The 16,537-nt window shown below is 63.2% G+C and overlaps 1 gene segment (V, D, J or C); it reads right to left on the bottom strand.

The window, feature by feature from the left end:
* Positions 1-10,822: 10,822 nt before the first annotated feature.
* The window catches only part of LOC123793498 (Ig alpha-1 chain C region-like), a 159,256-nt gene continuing 153,541 nt past the window's right edge, over positions 10,823-16,537 (bottom strand). Inside the window, 3 exon segments of the C gene segment in view lie at positions 10,823-11,262; positions 11,416-11,766; positions 11,957-12,262. Of these exon segments, the coding sequence occupies positions 10,868-11,262; positions 11,416-11,766; positions 11,957-12,262 (1,052 nt within the window).

Raw genomic sequence — 16,537 nt, forward strand, 5'->3', positions numbered from 1 at the left:
AGGGTCAGTGGCATGGATTGAGGTCACGGGGATGAGCGCCCAGCGCGGGAGTGTTCTCACGGGCACGGTGATGGCGGAGTGGGGCATGGGTGCCGCCTGCACTCCCCAAGGGGAGCGTGAGTCCTGTGCAGACCTGGGTGGACTTGTGCCGTCACCCTGTCCCGCACCTGACACCAGCGGGACGTGGTGTGTCAGCTCGGCTCCGTAGGAAGTAGAGCCTGCCCCAGCCCAGGTCCCACCACCTCGCATGTCAGAGTCCCTGCAGCCCCTCCTCTCCTCCTCCGCACCTTTGGAGGCCCATCCGAAAACCCTTGCTGAGGAGGGCGCGTGGCGGGGGGCTAAGGGTCAGGGCATGCCCGGGCTCACACCCTGCCCGCAGCCCCAGACGCCCCAGAGCTCACCTGCGAACCCTCCGCGTGTGCCTCTAAATCCCGGGGCCTTTGCAGGCAGCCAAGCTGTGCTGTGCTCACTGCTCCCAGTGGCGACCCCTGACTTCCCGGTGTCCCCCAGGCCCACTCACATTCCCCCTCCGTCCGGATGGAGTCCGGTGGCCGCCCCCCTCCCACCCACCACATGCACGTCGTGTCCCCTGTCCTTGGCGGTCCCACCCGGACCCTCGCCCTGGTCCCCTGTCCCTGCCCTGCCGTTCCGGGGGTGGGTCTGGGCACGGGGGCAGCCCCGGCTCCTTGGACCCTCCATCCCATGTGGTGAAACCCCAGCTCTCTCTCGAGCTCACGGAGCTGCAGGTTTGGGCATGGTGGCCACTGGCCATCGCTGCCCCGCCGTGCCCCAGACTGGCCCACCGGGTGGGTCGGCATCAGGAGACTCTAGAGTCCCCCGTCAGGACCACTGGCCTCGGACACTGTCACCAAGGGCCACACGACGCCTTGGGGCGTGACCCTGCTGTGACCCCATCCCTTGGCTGCCATGTGCAGCAGGGACCCGGGGTCCAGGCAGAGGCAGGGACACCCTTTCATTGAGGGTCGGGGGTGGGGTCTCCCACTTCATTCCCTCTCTGTGTGTTAGCCAGGAGCCCTCCAGAAGAAGTTCCCTCGTCTGCTGAGCCCTCCAGAAGAAGTTCCCTCGTCTGCTTTCTAGCTGGTGGTTGTGGAGCCCAGATCCTTCTGGAAGGCGCGCTCTGAGCCGCTGGGATAAGGCTGCCTTCCCCCCACTCATCAGTTTGAGACATGAAGAGACACCACTGGAGAGAGACAGATGTGCAGAGAGAGACAGAAAGACAGAGACAGAGAGATAGAAAGAGACAGACAGAGAAAGAGGGAGACAGAAGCAGAAAGACACAGATAGGGAGAGACAGACATATAGAGAAGGACACAGGGAAAGAGAGACAGAGAGAGGCAGAGACAAAGAGACAGAGAGACAGAGGCAGAGAGAGAAGGGGTGAGAGGTAGAGGGGAAGACAGAGAGAGACATGGGCAAGGAAGAGGCAGAGCCAGAGGTTCAGATGCAGGCAGGGTGTGGACAGGTGGGATGGGGACGAGGACAGGCCCAGGCAGGGACAACAGGCTGACCCGGGCTAGGTGCTGTGGACACCCATGGGCCCACAGGCTCGGGGGCCCTGGTGCCCATCCCCACGTGACCTCAGGCCAGCTCCGTGGCCCTGCCGAGCCTCCCTCTCTTGGTGTGTAGCGTGAGGACTACCAAGCTGATGGGGTGGCCGGTGCACGGGGCACAGGGCCCCTGGGCTTGTCCTCAGCACACCTTCTCCTCACCCCCTCTTGCTCCCTCTACACCCCACCCACACTGGAGCTTGGAGCACCCCAGTCTGGCCTCCGGGGCGCCTCCCTGGGGACCCTGGTCACAGAGAGGAGACACGCTGAGAACCATCTTAACTCACTAAAGGCACCATTTGCAGGGCAGTTACTGTGTCAGTAACCCAAGGTGGGCCTCTGCCAGCTGGGAGGGGTGGAGGGCTGCCCCGAACCCTGAGGCCGGGGCTAACCTGGCCGTGCTGTGGGGCGGTGGCTGGGGCTGCAGGTGGGGATGGGTGCAAGCTATTTCTGGAAACAGCCCCCGCGGGTGAGAAAGATGTTTTTCAGTGTGGAACAAACAGCCATTTGCATGTCCCCTTCAGGGCCAACTTTGCCCAAAATGAGTAACTCGGGGAGACACGGAGGCTGGAGCCCTGACACCTGTCTTGGGTGGGGGTGGGGTGGCAGGGGTGGGCGCAGTGTCGGAGCCTGGTGTGGGGACCGGAGACCCTGACGGTGCAGCCCCAGCCCCGCACAGTCGTGCCGGCTCAGCCCAGGGCCTCAGAGGCCGACTTGGGCTGGGACCAGGCCACGCTAAGCCGTGGCCTCGCTGCACGCCCGTGGCCAGCCAGGATGTGGCACCCTCAGGGGGCAGGGCAGTCAGAGGGAGCAGCCGTGAGACCCCGGCTTGCCCTCTGGGGCTCCCAGGCAGAGTGAGGGTGGGGCGCGTGACCAGCGAGGGTGTGAGGAGGTGGGGGTCCTCAGGCACCGCCTCAGCACTCGGGTCTGTGGGACCCCGGCCGGCGCGGCTCCCCCAGCAGCAGTTGTCGCTGGTCCAGACGCAGGGCCGTGCCCAGTGCGGGCGATGGGAAGGCAGGGAGGCCAGAGGGCTGGCTTGAAGGGGGGCACCATGGCGTTCATGTTCCAAAAGTAACCCTTGACACTTGGGACCTGATTCCTTGTTGTGAAAACACGAGTGGGGGGAAGGCAGCCTTATCCCAGCGGCTCAGAGCGCGCCTTCCAGAAGGATCTGGGCTCCACAACCACCAGCTAGAAAGCAGACGAGGGAACTTCTTCTGGAGGGCTCCTGGCTAACACACAGAGAGGGAATGAAGTGGGAGACCCCACCCCCGACCCTCAATGAAAGGGTGTCCCTGCCTCTGCCTGGACCCCGGGTCCCTGCTGCACATGGCAGCCAAGGGATGGGGTCACAGCAGGGTCACGCCCCAAGGCGTCGTGTGGCCCTTGGTGACAGTGTCCGAGGCCAGTGGTCCTGACGGGGGACTCTAGAGTCTCCTGATGCCGACCCACCCGGTGGGCCAGTCTGGGGCACGGCGGGGCAGCGATGGCCAGTGGCCACCATGCCCAAACCTGCAGCTCTGTGAGCTCGAGAGAGAGCTGGGGTTTCACCACATGGGATGGAGGGTCCAAGGAGCCGGGGCTGCCCCCGTGCCCAGACCCACCCCCGGAACGGCAGGGCAGGGACAGGGGACCAGGGCGAGGGTCCGGGTGGGACCGCCAAGGACAGGGGACACGACGTGCATGTGGTGGGTGGGAGGGGGGCGGCCACCGGACTCCATCCGGACGGAGGGGGAATGTGAGTGGGCCTGGGGGACACCGGGAAGTCAGGGGTCGCCACTGGGAGCAGTGAGCACAGCACAGCTTGGCTGCCTGCAAAGGCCCCGGGATTTAGAGGCACACGCGGAGGGTTCGCAGGTGAGCTCTGGGGCGTCTGGGGCTGCGGGCAGGGTGTGAGCCCGGGCGTGCCCTGACCCTTAGCCCCCCGCCACGCGCCCTCCTCAGCAAGGGTTTTCGGATGGGCCTCCAAAGGTGCGGAGGAGGAGAGGAGGGGCTGCAGGGACTCTGACATGCGAGGTGGTGGGACCTGGGCTGGGGCAGGCTCTACTTCCTACGGAGCCGAGCTGACACACCACGTCCCGCTGGTGTCAGGTGCGGGACAGGGTGACGGCACAAGTCCACCCAGGTCTGCACAGGACTCACGCTCCCCTTGGGGAGTGCAGGCGGCACCCATGCCCCACTCCGCCATCACCGTGCCCGTGAGAACACTCCCGCGCTGGGCGCTCATCCCCGTGACCTCAATCCATGCCACTGACCCTCGCCCCTGCCCCCGCCACCACCAGCTTGCTCTTCTTGGGGCACGTCTGAAACACCCATTCTGAGCAGTCCAAACCCCCGCTGACCTCCACACTCCCTCCCGGTCTGGCCCCCGCCCCGCGCCCCTGCAGTCCACCGGACCCCCAACCGCTGCCCACGATGCCCCTGCCCCCACCCGCGCTCCAGGGCTATTCCCCACGTGGCAGCCCCTCTGGGCCTGAGCTCCCTGCCAGCAAGGTCAGCCTCCCCCAGAGGCCCCCGCCTCACTGCTCCTCTGCCCCCATTCCCCACCCAGCCTGGCCACTCTGGGCTGCTCCTGGACCCCTCCCACGGACACCGACCCCACACATGGCCCTGCCAGGGCCCCCAGCACTCTGGGAGTCACCCCGTCCCTCTGGCCTGATGACCTCCCAGCGTCCATCCCTGTCCTCAGGCTGTGCTGTGTGGTCGTCCTGCTCTCTGGTTGTCCCCCAGGCACCGGCCAGAAGGGCAGCAGGCCCACGGCCCTGGCTGTCAGCTCCTTGTGGGGAAACCTGCACTGGCCCCAGGCCTGAGCCTCGCAGCTGGAGTCCCAGTGCCTCCCCTGCCTCGGGGGCCCCCTCTTCCCAGCCCCCTGCTGGGGACTCAGGCAGGCCTGCGGGGTTCTTCCCAAGGCTCCAGGGCCTGCTCAGGCCGGCAGTGACCGTGCAGAGCGCACGGGGCTGGGTGGGCATCCCAGCGGCCGTGGGGGCCGGACCCCCGAGGGGCACTGGGGTCCCCAAGCTGTTCTGTCCCCACCTGCACACAGCCCCCTGGCTCTGTCCCAGGGCTTGCTCGGCTGCTCCCCGCTGCTGGCTGACCTCTGCCCACGAGCTCCTGCACCGTTTGGCCGGGGGGGGGGGGGGGCCTTCCCTGCGCAGAGGGCATGTGCCCACCTCACAGATGGGACGCCAAGGCTGGACGAGGGTGCAGGTCTCGTGAGTGGTGAGGCTGGGCCCCAGACACCTGGGTGTGCTGCTCAGCCCTATAGGGAGTGGCCAGGCCTGAGCGAGGGACCCCCTGAGCCCCCAGGGCCTGGAGCTGGAGGGTGGGTGGGAGTGTGGCTGTATGCATGTGCGTGTCTGGATGCCCACGTGTGTGGACAGGAGTGTGGGAGCTTGAGAGTGAGGAGGTCAGTGTGTTCAGAGGCACGTCCGTGAGTGCACGCATAGCAGGGCGCGGGTGTGTGAGTGTACATGGGTGGGCTGGTGCTTGCGGGAGGGGCTTGCCCCGGGGCCTGTACCCGGCCCTGCCCCTCTGTCTGTGTGTCCTGGTCCTTGACCTTTCCTTTGTGGCTCTCCAGTCCTTTCTCCTTTCCCATCTCTGCGTCTCTCTCCCTTTCTGTCTCTGTCTCTCCCATTCCCTTCCTTCCTGGACCCTCAGCGTCCCCAGGTGTGGGATGTGGGTCTTGCCGTGAGCCTCATGGAGAGTGTGCCTGTCCTGGTCCACAGCCCAGGCTGTGTGCTGTGCCCACCATCTGCCCTTGGTGGGAGAGAGGGAAGGGTGCGTGGGTGCAGGACCAGCAGAGGTCAGTGCCAGGCTGTAATGCCAGGGTCCCAGCCAACCTGGCTGCTCTGTGGGCACAAACCTCACAGCCCGTGGGGGCCGCATGCTGATGAGTCCTGTGGCTGTGAGAGCCCCACTGACCTGGCCTGAATGCCGTGGATGTCAGAATGATCTGCCCAGATCCTAGCGCGACCTTGGCTGAATCTGGGCTGACCCTGGTGGACCCTGCTGACACTGGCGACCTAGGATGACTTTCGTCTAATTCTGGCTGAACTTGGCCTCTCTAAGGCCTGACCCTGGTGCACCCTGGCTGATCCCAGACTGATGTTGGCTATCCAAGGTGATCCCAGCTGACCGTGGACGGACCCTGGCTGACCCTGGCTGATGGGGGCCCACGTGAGGTGGGGGCTGGGGCGTTCTGCAGTCTTTGGGAACCTTCCTGCCACCACATTGCCCTCTGGGCTCCAGCCCGCCGCCCAGGCCCCAGGCCCATCTGGCCAGGTCTCGGTTTTCGGGTCTGATTCTGGGAACAGCGGTCTCGGGTGGGGACACCTGGGCCAGGCCGCGCTCACAATGACTCAGCCTCCCCAAGGCTATTTTGGGTGTTCAGCAGGTGAAGCCTGAGAAGAAAGAGAAAAACAAGAGAACGCAAACACCATCGCCTCTACCCCTGTCCCCACCCCTGCACCTGAGCCCTCTCCCCTGGTAACAACCTCCGTATGGGTGACCCTCATGAACTGGGGGTCTGGCTCATGTCCCCCTGGGCCCTGGACTTGGGCCGATTGTCTTTTCCTCAAGTCTGCACCTATATGCCCCTCTGGGCCGTGGAAATGGTGAAACCAGACGTGGGGGTCAGCACCTCATTCTCCATCCAGTGCCCAGGCCAGGAGGGTCTTGGGCCTCCCGGGAGGCTCCCTCTCCTTCATGTGGTCACTTCTGATGAGGGTCAGGACTAAGGACCCAAAGCATGGGGACAGGACTCCAGATCTAAGTGTGATGCAGGCCGTGAACAAGGGCTCCTATTCAGAATAAATGGGCATTGGGTCAGGACTACACCCTGTACTGAACACTAAGACCCAGTTTTTAGGACAAGGGCTCAGTGACCAGGAATTGGGATTAGTGACCAGGACCAGGGGAGAGTGACTGGGACCAGCACCCATTGATCAGGACTAGGGCTCAGTGATCAGACCAGCACCCATTGATCAGGACCAGGGCTCAGTGACCAGGCCCAGGCCCAGTGATAAGAACCAGGGCTCATTCATGAGGACTAGGGCTCAGTAACCAGGACCAGAGCTCAGTGACCAGAACCAGAGCCCAGTGATAAGAACCAGGGCTCATTCACAAGGACTAGGGCTCAGTAACCAGGACCAGAGCTAAGTGACCAGAACCAGGGCCCAGTGATGAGGACCAGAGCTCAGTGATCAGTACCAGGTTTCAGTGACCAGAACCAGGGTTCAGTGACCAGAATCAGGGCTCAGTGACCAGAACCAGGGCTCAGTGACCAGAATCAGGGCTCAGTGACCAAGACCAGAGCTCAGTGATCAGAACCAGGGCCCAGTGATGAGGACCAGAGCTCAGTGATCAGTACCAGGTTTCAGTGACCAGAACCAGGGTTCAGTGACCAGAATCAGGTCTCAGTGACCAGAACCAGGGCCCAGTGACCAGAACCAGGGTTCAGTGACCAGAATCAGGGCTCAGTGACCAGAACCAGGGTTCAGTGACCAGAATCAGGGCTCAGTGACCAGGACCAGAGGTTAGTGACCAGGACCAGGGCTCAGCGACCAGAATCAGGGCTCAGCTACCAGGACCAGGGCTCAGTGACCAGGACCAGGGCTCAGCTACCAGGATCAGGGCCCAGTGGTCAGGATCAGGGCTCAGTGACCAGGACCAGGGCTCAGTGATCAGGACCAGGTTCACAATGACCAGAACCAGGGCTCAGTGACCAGGACCAGGGCTCAGTGACCAGAACCAGGGCTCAGCTACCAGGATCAGGGCCCAGTGGTCAGGATCAGGGCTCAGTGACCAGGACCAGGGCTCAGTGATCAGGACCAGGTTCACAATGACCAGAACCAGGGCTCAGTGACCAGGACCAGGGCTCAGTGACCAGGACCAGGGCTCGGCTACCAGGATCAGGGCCCAGTGGTCAGGATCAGGGCTCAGTGACCAGGACCAGCACTCAGTGACCAGGACCAGGGCTCAGTGATCAGGACCAGGTTCACAATGACCAGGACCAGGGCCCAGTGGTCAGGACCAGGGCTCAGTGATCAGGACCAGGGCTCAGTGACCAGGATCAGAACCCAGTGATCAGGACCAGGGCTCAGTGACCAGGACCAGGGCTCAGTTACCAGGAACAGGGCCCAGTGGTCAGGACCAGGGCTCAGTGACCAGAACCAGGGCTCAGTGGTCAGGATCAGGGCCCAGTGACCAGGACCAGGGTCCTAGGTACAGTGCTTGGGAGTGGTCTTGCTTCATACTATCCCTGGTGAAGGATGGCTCTTGTCCCGTGTCTGTGCCTTATGCAAGACCAGATCAGGTGGGCTCTAGGTGAAGGGGGCCTCCCTTTGGGCCATGAGGCCAGTGTTCCCCTCTCCCAAGCCTCTGTCCCTCTCCTTTCCCTTCCTCTCACTCAGACTCTGAGAACTTTTGTCTTTGGTATCACTTTATTGCACCAGCAGGGCCTGTGTGTGGGGTGGGTGGGCAGCTTCTCAGCAGGGCTGAGCTCTGGCGTCCAGCTGGGGTTCCAGAAGGCTCCTCCGGACTCCTCCCTGCAAACACAGTGGGGTCAGGGCCCAGGGGAGCTCCTGGGCCTTGTCCCCAACCCTGCCTGCCTCAGGGGAGATGGATTGAACCCTGCAGTGACTGCCCCTAAGGTTGCTAACTCCCAGATCCTGCTGGGGGACATTTCAGCTCTGCCCCCAGGACTGCCTGTATTCACAGCGTCTACGAGGGGGGACTACCTCCTTGGAAAGTCAGATGCCCAGGGGTGGGGAGCAGGCAGATGCTCTGGTGGCCGAAATCCCTGCCCCAGCCAGCCCAGGGGTCTGCCTCCTCACCCCTACCTGTGCCTGGCTGGCCTCTGCTCAGTACTGGGGGCCCTCTCTGCTGTCGGCTGGGCCCCGCACACTTGTCACCGTCAGTGCTGTACTGTAGAAGAGACTCAGTAGGAAGAGGGTGAGCAGGGTGACGGTGGTGGGCCACAGGCTGGCTCCTGGGGTGTCTTCCTCCAGGTCCTCCTGTGGCAGGTCCAGCACCAGCCAGGGACGTGGCTCCTGGCAATCTGCAAGACACTGTGGGTCTGCCAGACCCATGCCTGTGTGGGTGGGGGCCGAGCCAATGCCTTCCCCTCCCACACACCCTCAGGGTCGGGACAGGGGCAACGGGGGTGCCATTTTTCAGGTCTGAGTCTGCCTCAGGGAGGATGAGATGACAGATCCCCAAAGGACACCCATGTTTAAAGGAGTCCTGGCAGAACCTTAGGGAGAGAGGCCTGGGCACTGGCTTTGCTGCTCTAAATAGAGCCCAAGCCCAAGGACTCCTGGGCCCCAGCCCCATGGACATGCTCAGCCAGCCCTCACCAAGCCCTTGCTCTTGCTTGGCCTTGGTCTGGACCCTGGCTGTGGTCAGAGAGGACCAGACATGGACCCTGAGGGTGCTCCAGGTTGACATCTAAATCTGCGACTGGGGTTCAGTGTGCCAAGGGCTGGACGGGCATGCTGCCTTTCCAGGGAATGTGGCTGATGAACTACAAGGAGCATGAGGGAGACCCAGGTGAAGGCCACAGGCTGTTTCCAGAATCCCAGGCCCCAGACCTTCTATGTTAAATGGGATTTGGACCCACTTGTCATATGCTGACACATCCAATCATCCATCCATCCGTCCATCTGTTTGTCCATCTGTCCATCCATTCATCCATCCGTCCATCCATCCATCCACCCATCTGTCCATCTGTCCACCCATCTATCTGTCCGTCCATCCATCCATCCATCCATCCATCCATCCGTCCATCTATCCATGTATCACCCGTCCATCCATCTATCCACCCATCCGTCCATCCATCCATCCATCCATCCATCCATCTATCCACCCATCCATCCATCCATCCGTCCATCTATCCATGTATCACCCGTCCATCCATCTATCCACCCATCTATCCATCCATCCATCCATCCATCCATCTATCCATCCATCCATCCATCCATCCATCCATCCATCCATGCTTCCATCTGTTATGTGTCTTATGATCTGTCCATGTGCTGCCCACCCATCTATGGACCCTTCCTCCCCTCCCCATCTCTCTAGAATACTCTTTCTATGGGCCAGGTGCTGGCTCCCTTGCTGGCTGGAGTACCTTCTCTATGGCAGCACTCCCCCCAATTTACCTGTTGCTTCCCCTATTGTCCTGTGGAGACTGGACCCTTGAGAGGCAAGCAGTGGGCATGCGGGTAGGGGTCCCCACCTCACTTTGGTCTTGGGAGCAGAGGGAGGAAGCCAGAAGGCCAGGTCCCCTGGGGAAGCCAGAAGGTGTCTGAGACAAGAGCAGGGGCCCCGCTGCCCCCTTGTGGGAACTGTGCTGCCAGCTGCCCCACGGTGGCCACGGTTCTGCGTCTATGCTCCGTCTCCCCAAACCTCCCTTTCTGCCAGAAGCCTCCAGTAGGAGCTGTAGAGGGGCCCTGGGTGGGGGCTGTGTCTGCTGACCTCTCCCCAGCCTGTCTCCCCATCTATGGTTTGGACCATCCTTGGGCTCAGGGAGGGGTGGGAGACCTGAGTCTGGGGTCAGGCAGGGGGCAGGGGCTGCCTGGGTGGGGTCTGTGGAATTGGGCCCTGAGCTGTGCCCAGCGGGGCACACAGGGAAGGGCCTGGGCAATCTGGCTGGGGCTGGGTCTGGGTCTGGGCCGGGCACTCCCTGCACCTGGCGGGCACGCGAGCACGAGCATGGGGGAGACCGTGTGTGCAGAACAGTGTGGAGCAGGCTGGCTCCCTTGTCTAGTGCACCGGTGGAGCCGTCCCACAACTGTGTGCGCTGCACCCACCGAGGGCGGGGTGGGCCCTCCTGGAATCCTGCCCTCCCCCCCATTCCTGCCATGACCCCTGACAGGGACACCGGCCCCTGCTCCCCTGCCTCCCTCGGGTCCCTCATGGCTGCCCCTAGAGGCATTTTCTGAGATACAAGCAACCACGTCCCTGCCCACGGAGGGCTTTGCTGGCGCCCCTGCTCTCAGGACCCCCTGCTGTGCCCCTCGCTGATGGTCAATCCCAGAGTTTGCTCGCGGCTTGCCTGCCATGGACCACGCGCTCACACTAATGCTCACACACTCACACGCACACGAGCCCACGGTGTGAAGGCTGGGCCAGGCGAGTGAGGCCCAAAAGGGTCGGGGAAGCAGATGCCCTTTCCTCCTCGGGCCCCCCCCGCCTCAGTGTGCCACAGACCCCGAGTATGGACAGACAGTGGCCTCATGGAAGCACGGGGCTGCTCCGGGCGAACATGCAGTTTATTCAGGGAGGGGCGGGCGGGCGTTTCAGTAGCAGACGCCGTCCACCTCTGCCATGACCACAGACACATTGACGTGGGTGGGTTTACCCGCCAGGCGGTCGATGGTCTTCTGGGTGAAGGACAGGGACAGGGCCTCATGGCCCACCATGCAGGAGAACTTGTCTCCCTGCTTCCAGGCCTCGGCGTCTACCCGCAGCACGCTGGTCACGGAGAAGGTGGGGACGCTCTGGCCGGGCTCCTTCAGGGGCTTCCAGGTCACGTACTTCTCTGGGGGCAGCTCCTGGGTGCCCTGCAGCCAGCGGATCAGCACGTCCTCGGGGCTGAAGCCCCTCACAAGGCACGTCAGGGACACCAGCTCGTTGAGGGCCAGCTCCTCCGACGGCGGCGGGAGCAGGTGGACCTGGGGCCGGAAGGTGTTTCCTGGAGGGCAGAGAGCCTGTCAGGGATCTGGGCGGGGCCTCAGTTTCCCTTTGTGAGCTGTGGGTGGGAGCCCCCAAGCCCAGGGGGAGAGGGAGGAGGCGGCCTCAGGAGCCGCCTCAGAAACTTATGGCTCCGGGCAGGGTCTGTGCTCACCTGTGGGTTTCTTGATGGTGGCGGTTAATGAGCTCTTGGACTCAGGGTGGGTGGCCGCGCAGGAGAAGGTGTCCCCACGGTTCCACTGCTCCGCACAGCCCGGCAGCACACTGGTTACGCTGTAGCAGCCGCAGGAGTCTTGCTCAGGGCTCCTCTGGATGGCGTCCTTCCCGCCTGAGGGCTTCCAGGTGAAGGAGGCTCCCGTGGGGTCTTTCAGGCCACTCAGTGTGCACGTGAGGCTGGCGTTGGAGCCCAGAAGCAGATCCTCGAGTGCGGGCTGGCGTAGTGACAGGCGGGGCTGGTCGCACGAGGGACACTTACAGGGGGGAACAACCGGACACGGATCTGGAACTGAGAGAGAGATTGGAGCAGATCAGTGGGGCCCTCTGCCCGCCTGCCCTCCGACCCGCGGCTCCTTCCTGGGGGCCCCATCTCGGCAGCCCACCCTCGTCCCAGTGGAGCGCCCTCAGGGACGGTCCCAGGTGGCCGGTCAGAGAGAGAAGGTGGTGGCCCCGCCACCCTCCCCAGCCTGCCCTCTGACCTTTGCAGGGCACAGACACAGGTGGGAGGGTGTTGGAAGAGTGCTGCACTTGGCACTTCAGGACCGAGTCGTCAGGGCACTGGTTGGCCGGCAGGGTCAGCTGGCTGCTCATGGTGTACGAGGCCCCCGCCTCGGCCTTCACGGGAGGGAAGTTCCTGACGGTTGCATTCTCGTTGCTGGGGCTCCAGGTCACGCTCACGGGCTCCGGCGGGAAGAACCCCTGCACTAGGCAGGCGATGACCACGTACTCGGCTGCGGCAGCGCTGCAGAGGCCCAGCGGAAAGACACTGGGGCTGGTTTTGGGCTCTGCAACACAGGACGCTCTGTGAGGCCGGGGCCCGAGTGCGGCCCGGACCCCTGACGCAGCCTCACAAGCCTGGCACGGAGCTGGTTTCTTCTGTGCACTGGAGGAGACTTGCACAGAGATGGCCAGTGAGTGCCCCAAGGTCACGCAGCTCACGTGCCAAGCTGGGGTCAGAACCAGATGCCTGAGTCCAGCTGTGCTGTTTCTGAACGTGGTCCTCAGGGTTCTCGCACGACCACCTGGACAGGCTCCTCGGGGAAGGCCTCGGGCACAAGCCACTCCCACACAGGATCCGGGCGCACGTGGCCCTCCCACGCACTGGCTGAGTCTGCAGGAGCTGCTGGGGCCTCAGTTTCCCGTGTGCAGCGGGCACAGACACACTTTCTGCTGGGCTTTGGGGCTCATGAGAGGTGGGCCCTGAGGGAGGGCACAGGCCAGGACAGAGCTTGAAGCGAGCCTGCGCCTCGGCCTCTTGGGCTGTGCAGGGGGTGGCACAGGGGAGGAGAGAGCCCGCTCCTCCTGGGACCCCCTTGCCACTTCCCAGTCAGGCTCCCGGTTGAACCACTCACCCCTCACTAATCCCACCCCCAGCTTCCCTGTTAGCGACAGTTGACCTCTGGTCTACGAGGTTTTGGAGGTCAGAGGCCCAATTCCAGCTCGGTTAGAGGATGTCCCTGATGGAAAAGCCAGAAAGACAGTGTGTCGTCTACCTACGTGTACAGGACCAATTCCCTTCAGGGCACAGGGGAGGGGAGAGACAGCATCATGGGTACAGCCTAAGTAGCATGCCCCCATGCACCCCTTAGAACACAGGGAACAGCCTGGCTGGAGACTCGATCTCGGGGGTGGGTCACAAACCCAACCTGCCCCTTCCCATTCACCTCGGTCACTAGCCCACTACAGCCCAGCCCAGCCAAGCCCAGCTCAGACCATTTCAGCCTAGCTGCCCAGCCCAGCCCAGCCCAGCCCACCTGAGCCCAATTCAGCCCAGTTCAGCCCAGCCCAGCCCAGCCCAGTTCACCCCAGCTCAGCCTGTTTCAGCCCAGCTCAGGCCAGTCAGCTCACCCCAGCCGCCCACCCCAGCCCAGCCCACCTGAGCCCAATTCAGCCCAGTCCAGCCCAGCCCAGCCCAGTCCACCCCAGCTCAGCTCGTTTCAGCCTAGCTCAGGCCAGTCAGCTCACCCCAGTCCCCAGCTCAGCCCTGCCCAGCTCAGCCCAGCTCAGCCCAGTTCAGCCCAGCTCAGCCCAGTTCAGCCTAGTTCAGCCCAGCTCAGCCCAGTTCAGCCTAGTTCAGCCCAGCTCAGCCTAGTTCCCCAGTTCAGCCCAGCTCAGCCCAGGTTAGCTCAGCCCAGCCCAGACCAGCCCAGCTCAGCCCAGTTCAGTCCAGTTTAGCGGAGTTCAGCCCAGTTCAACCCAGCCCAGTTCAGCCCTACTCAGCTCAGCCCAGTTCAGCCTAGTTCAGCCCAGCTCAGCCCAGTTCAGCCTAGTTCAGCCCAGCTCAGCCCAGTTCAGCCTAGTTCAGTCCAGCTCAGCCTAGTTCCCCAGTTCAGCCCAGCTCAGCTCAGCTCAGGTTAGCTCAGCCCAGCCCAGCCCAGCCCAGCCCAGTTCACCCCAGCTCAGCTCGTTTCAGCCTAGCTCAGGCCAGTCAGCTCACCCCAGTCCCCAGCTCAGCACTGCCCAGCTCAGCCCAGCTCAGCCCAATTCAGCCCAGCTAGTCTAGTTCAGTCCAGTTCAGCTGAGCTCAGCCCAGTTCAGCCCAGCCCAGTTCAGCCCTACTCAGCTCAGCACAGTTGAGCCCAGCTCAGCACAGCTCAGCCCAGCTCAGCCCAGTTCAGCCCAGCTCAGCCCAGTTCAGCTCAGCTCAGCCCAGCCCAGTTCAGCTCAGCTCAGCCCAGTTCAGCCCAGCTCAGCCCAGTTCAGCTCAGCTCAGCTCAGCTCAGCCCAGTTCAGCTCAGCTCAGCCCAGTTCAGCCTAGTTCAGCCCAGCTCAGCCCAGTTCAGCCTAGTTCAGCCCAGCTCAGCCTAGTTCCCCAGTTCAGCCCACCTCAGCCCAGGTTAGCTCAGCCCAGCCCAGCCTAGTCCAGTTCAGCCTAGTTCAGCCCAACTCAGCCTAGTTCCCCAGTTCAGCCAGCTCAGCCCAGTTCAGCCCAGCCCAGTTCAGCTCAGCTCAGCCCAGTTCAACCCAGCCCAGTTCAGCTCAGCTCAGCCCAGTTCAGCTCAGCTCAGCTCAGCCCAGTTCAGCTCAGCTCAGCCCGGTTCAGCTCAGCTCAGCTCAGCCCAGTTCAGCTCAGCTCAGCCCAGTTCAGCCCAGCTCAGCCCAGTTCAGCTCAGTTCAGCTCAGTTCAGCCTGGCTCAGCCCAGCTTAGCTCAGCTCAGCCTAGCCCAGCCCAATTCAGCCCAGCTCAGCCCAGTTCAGCCCAGCTCAGCCCAGTTCAGCTCAGCTCAGCTCAGCCCAGTTCAGCTCAGCTCAGCCCAGTTCAGCCCAGCTCAGCCCAGTTCAGCTCAGTTCAGCCCAGCTCAGCCCATTTCAGCCCAGTTCAGCTCAGCTCAGCCCAGTTCAACCCAGCCCAGTTCAGCCCTACTCAGCTCAGCACAGTTGAGCCCAGCTCAGCCCAGCTCAGCCCAGCTCAGCCCAGTTCAGCCCAGCTCAGCCCAGTTCAGCTCAGCTCAGCTCAGCCCAGTTCAGCTCAGCTCAGCCCGGTTCAGCTCAGCTCAGCTCAGCTCAGCCCAGTTCAGCTCAGCTCAGCCCAGTTCAGCCCAGCTCAGCCCAGCTCAGCCCAGCTCAGCTCAGCTCAGCCCAGTTCAGCCCAGCTCAGCCCAGTTCAGCCCAGCTCAGCCCAGTTCAGCTCAGCTCAGCTCAGCCCAGTTCAGCTCAGCTCAGCCCAGTTCAGCCCAGCTCAGCCCAGTTCAGCTCAGTTCAGCCCAGCTCAGCCCAGTTCAGCCCAGTTCAGCTCAGCTCAGCCCAGTTCAACCCAGCCCAGTTCAGCCCTACTCAGCTCAGCACAGTTGAGCCCAGCTCAGCCCAGCTCAGCCCAGCTCAGCCCAGTTCAGCCCAGCTCAGCCCAGTTCAGCTCAGCTCAGCTCAGCCCAGTTCAGCTCAGCTCAGCCCGGTTCAGCTCAGCTCAGCTCAGCTCAGCCCAGTTCAGCCCAGCTCAGCCCAGCTCAGCTCAGCTCAGCCCAGTTCAGCCCAGCTCAGCCCAGCTCAGCCCAGCTCAGCCCGGCTCAGCTCAGTTCAGCCCAGCTCAGCCCAGTTCAGCCCAGCTCAGCCCAGCTCAGCCCAGCTCAGCCCAGCCCAGCCCAGTTCAGCCCAGCTCAGCCCAGTTCAGCCCAGCTCAGCCCAGCTCAGCCCAGCCCAGCCCAATTCAGCCCAGCCCAGCCCAATTCAGCCCAGCTCAGCCCAATTCAGCCCAGCTCAGCCCAGTTCAGCCCAGCCCAGCCCAGTTCAGCCCAGTCTAGCCCAGCTCAGCCCAGCTCAGCCCAGTCTAGCCCAGCTCAGCCCAGCTCAGCCCAGTCTAGCATAGCCCACAGTAGCCGTAATTGTGCTCATTCTAGTTTTCTGTTCTGTGATGTCTATGGCCTCCCAGCGAATCTTCCTTCCTTCCTCGGCTCTGATGTGGTGCCTGTTCTCCATCCTCTTGGGCCCAGCAGGGTTCAAGACGGTCTGACTGAGGAGATAAGGTCTGAACCACATTGGGACCCACCTGCTCGAGACTGCCCGGGGGTCCATTACCTCTGAGAGGCCAGGCCTGCCTCCCTTTGCCCGGTGGCCCAGTGCTGCACGTCCACCGGCCTGCCTCCCCAGAGGATTGGCGTGAGGATGGAGGCCACGGCCTCCTGTAGGCCGCATGGTGGCTCTGTGGTCTCAGCAGCCCCCCGCCCTGCTCTGGGGTATTTGCTGCTGTAGGCCAGCTGAGGCTGTGAGGGGTGGGCTGGGAGGGTTTGCATGACTGCGTCTGGCCCACAGATGGGGTCACTCGCCCACTTCCTGTCCCACCAGTGGTGGCTGCTCGCCTCCACGTCATGTCTGGTCTGTGGTCTGGCTGTGGCGGGGCCAGGTGTATGTGGCCTGGCCTGTGCGACCCCCGGGAGCCTGGCTCTGGTCTGAGGCCATGTGGGTTCAAGGCGGGTGCCCCGGTGGAGGTCATGGCTCCATGCGACCGGCTGGGGACGAGATGCAAGGAAGCAGAGGCTGAAGTGGACACTGCGAGGGGCTCAGGGACACTGGGGTAGAGACGCTCTAGGAGGAGGGGATGGAGAGGCGGCTGGCAGGGGTGGGGC

The sequence above is a fragment of the Ursus americanus genome, chromosome 26 (genome assembly GCF_024610735.1).
Source record: "Ursus americanus isolate L20-20 chromosome 26, mUrsAme1.1.p, whole genome shotgun sequence".
Classification (NCBI taxonomy): Eukaryota; Metazoa; Chordata; class Mammalia; order Carnivora; family Ursidae; genus Ursus; species Ursus americanus.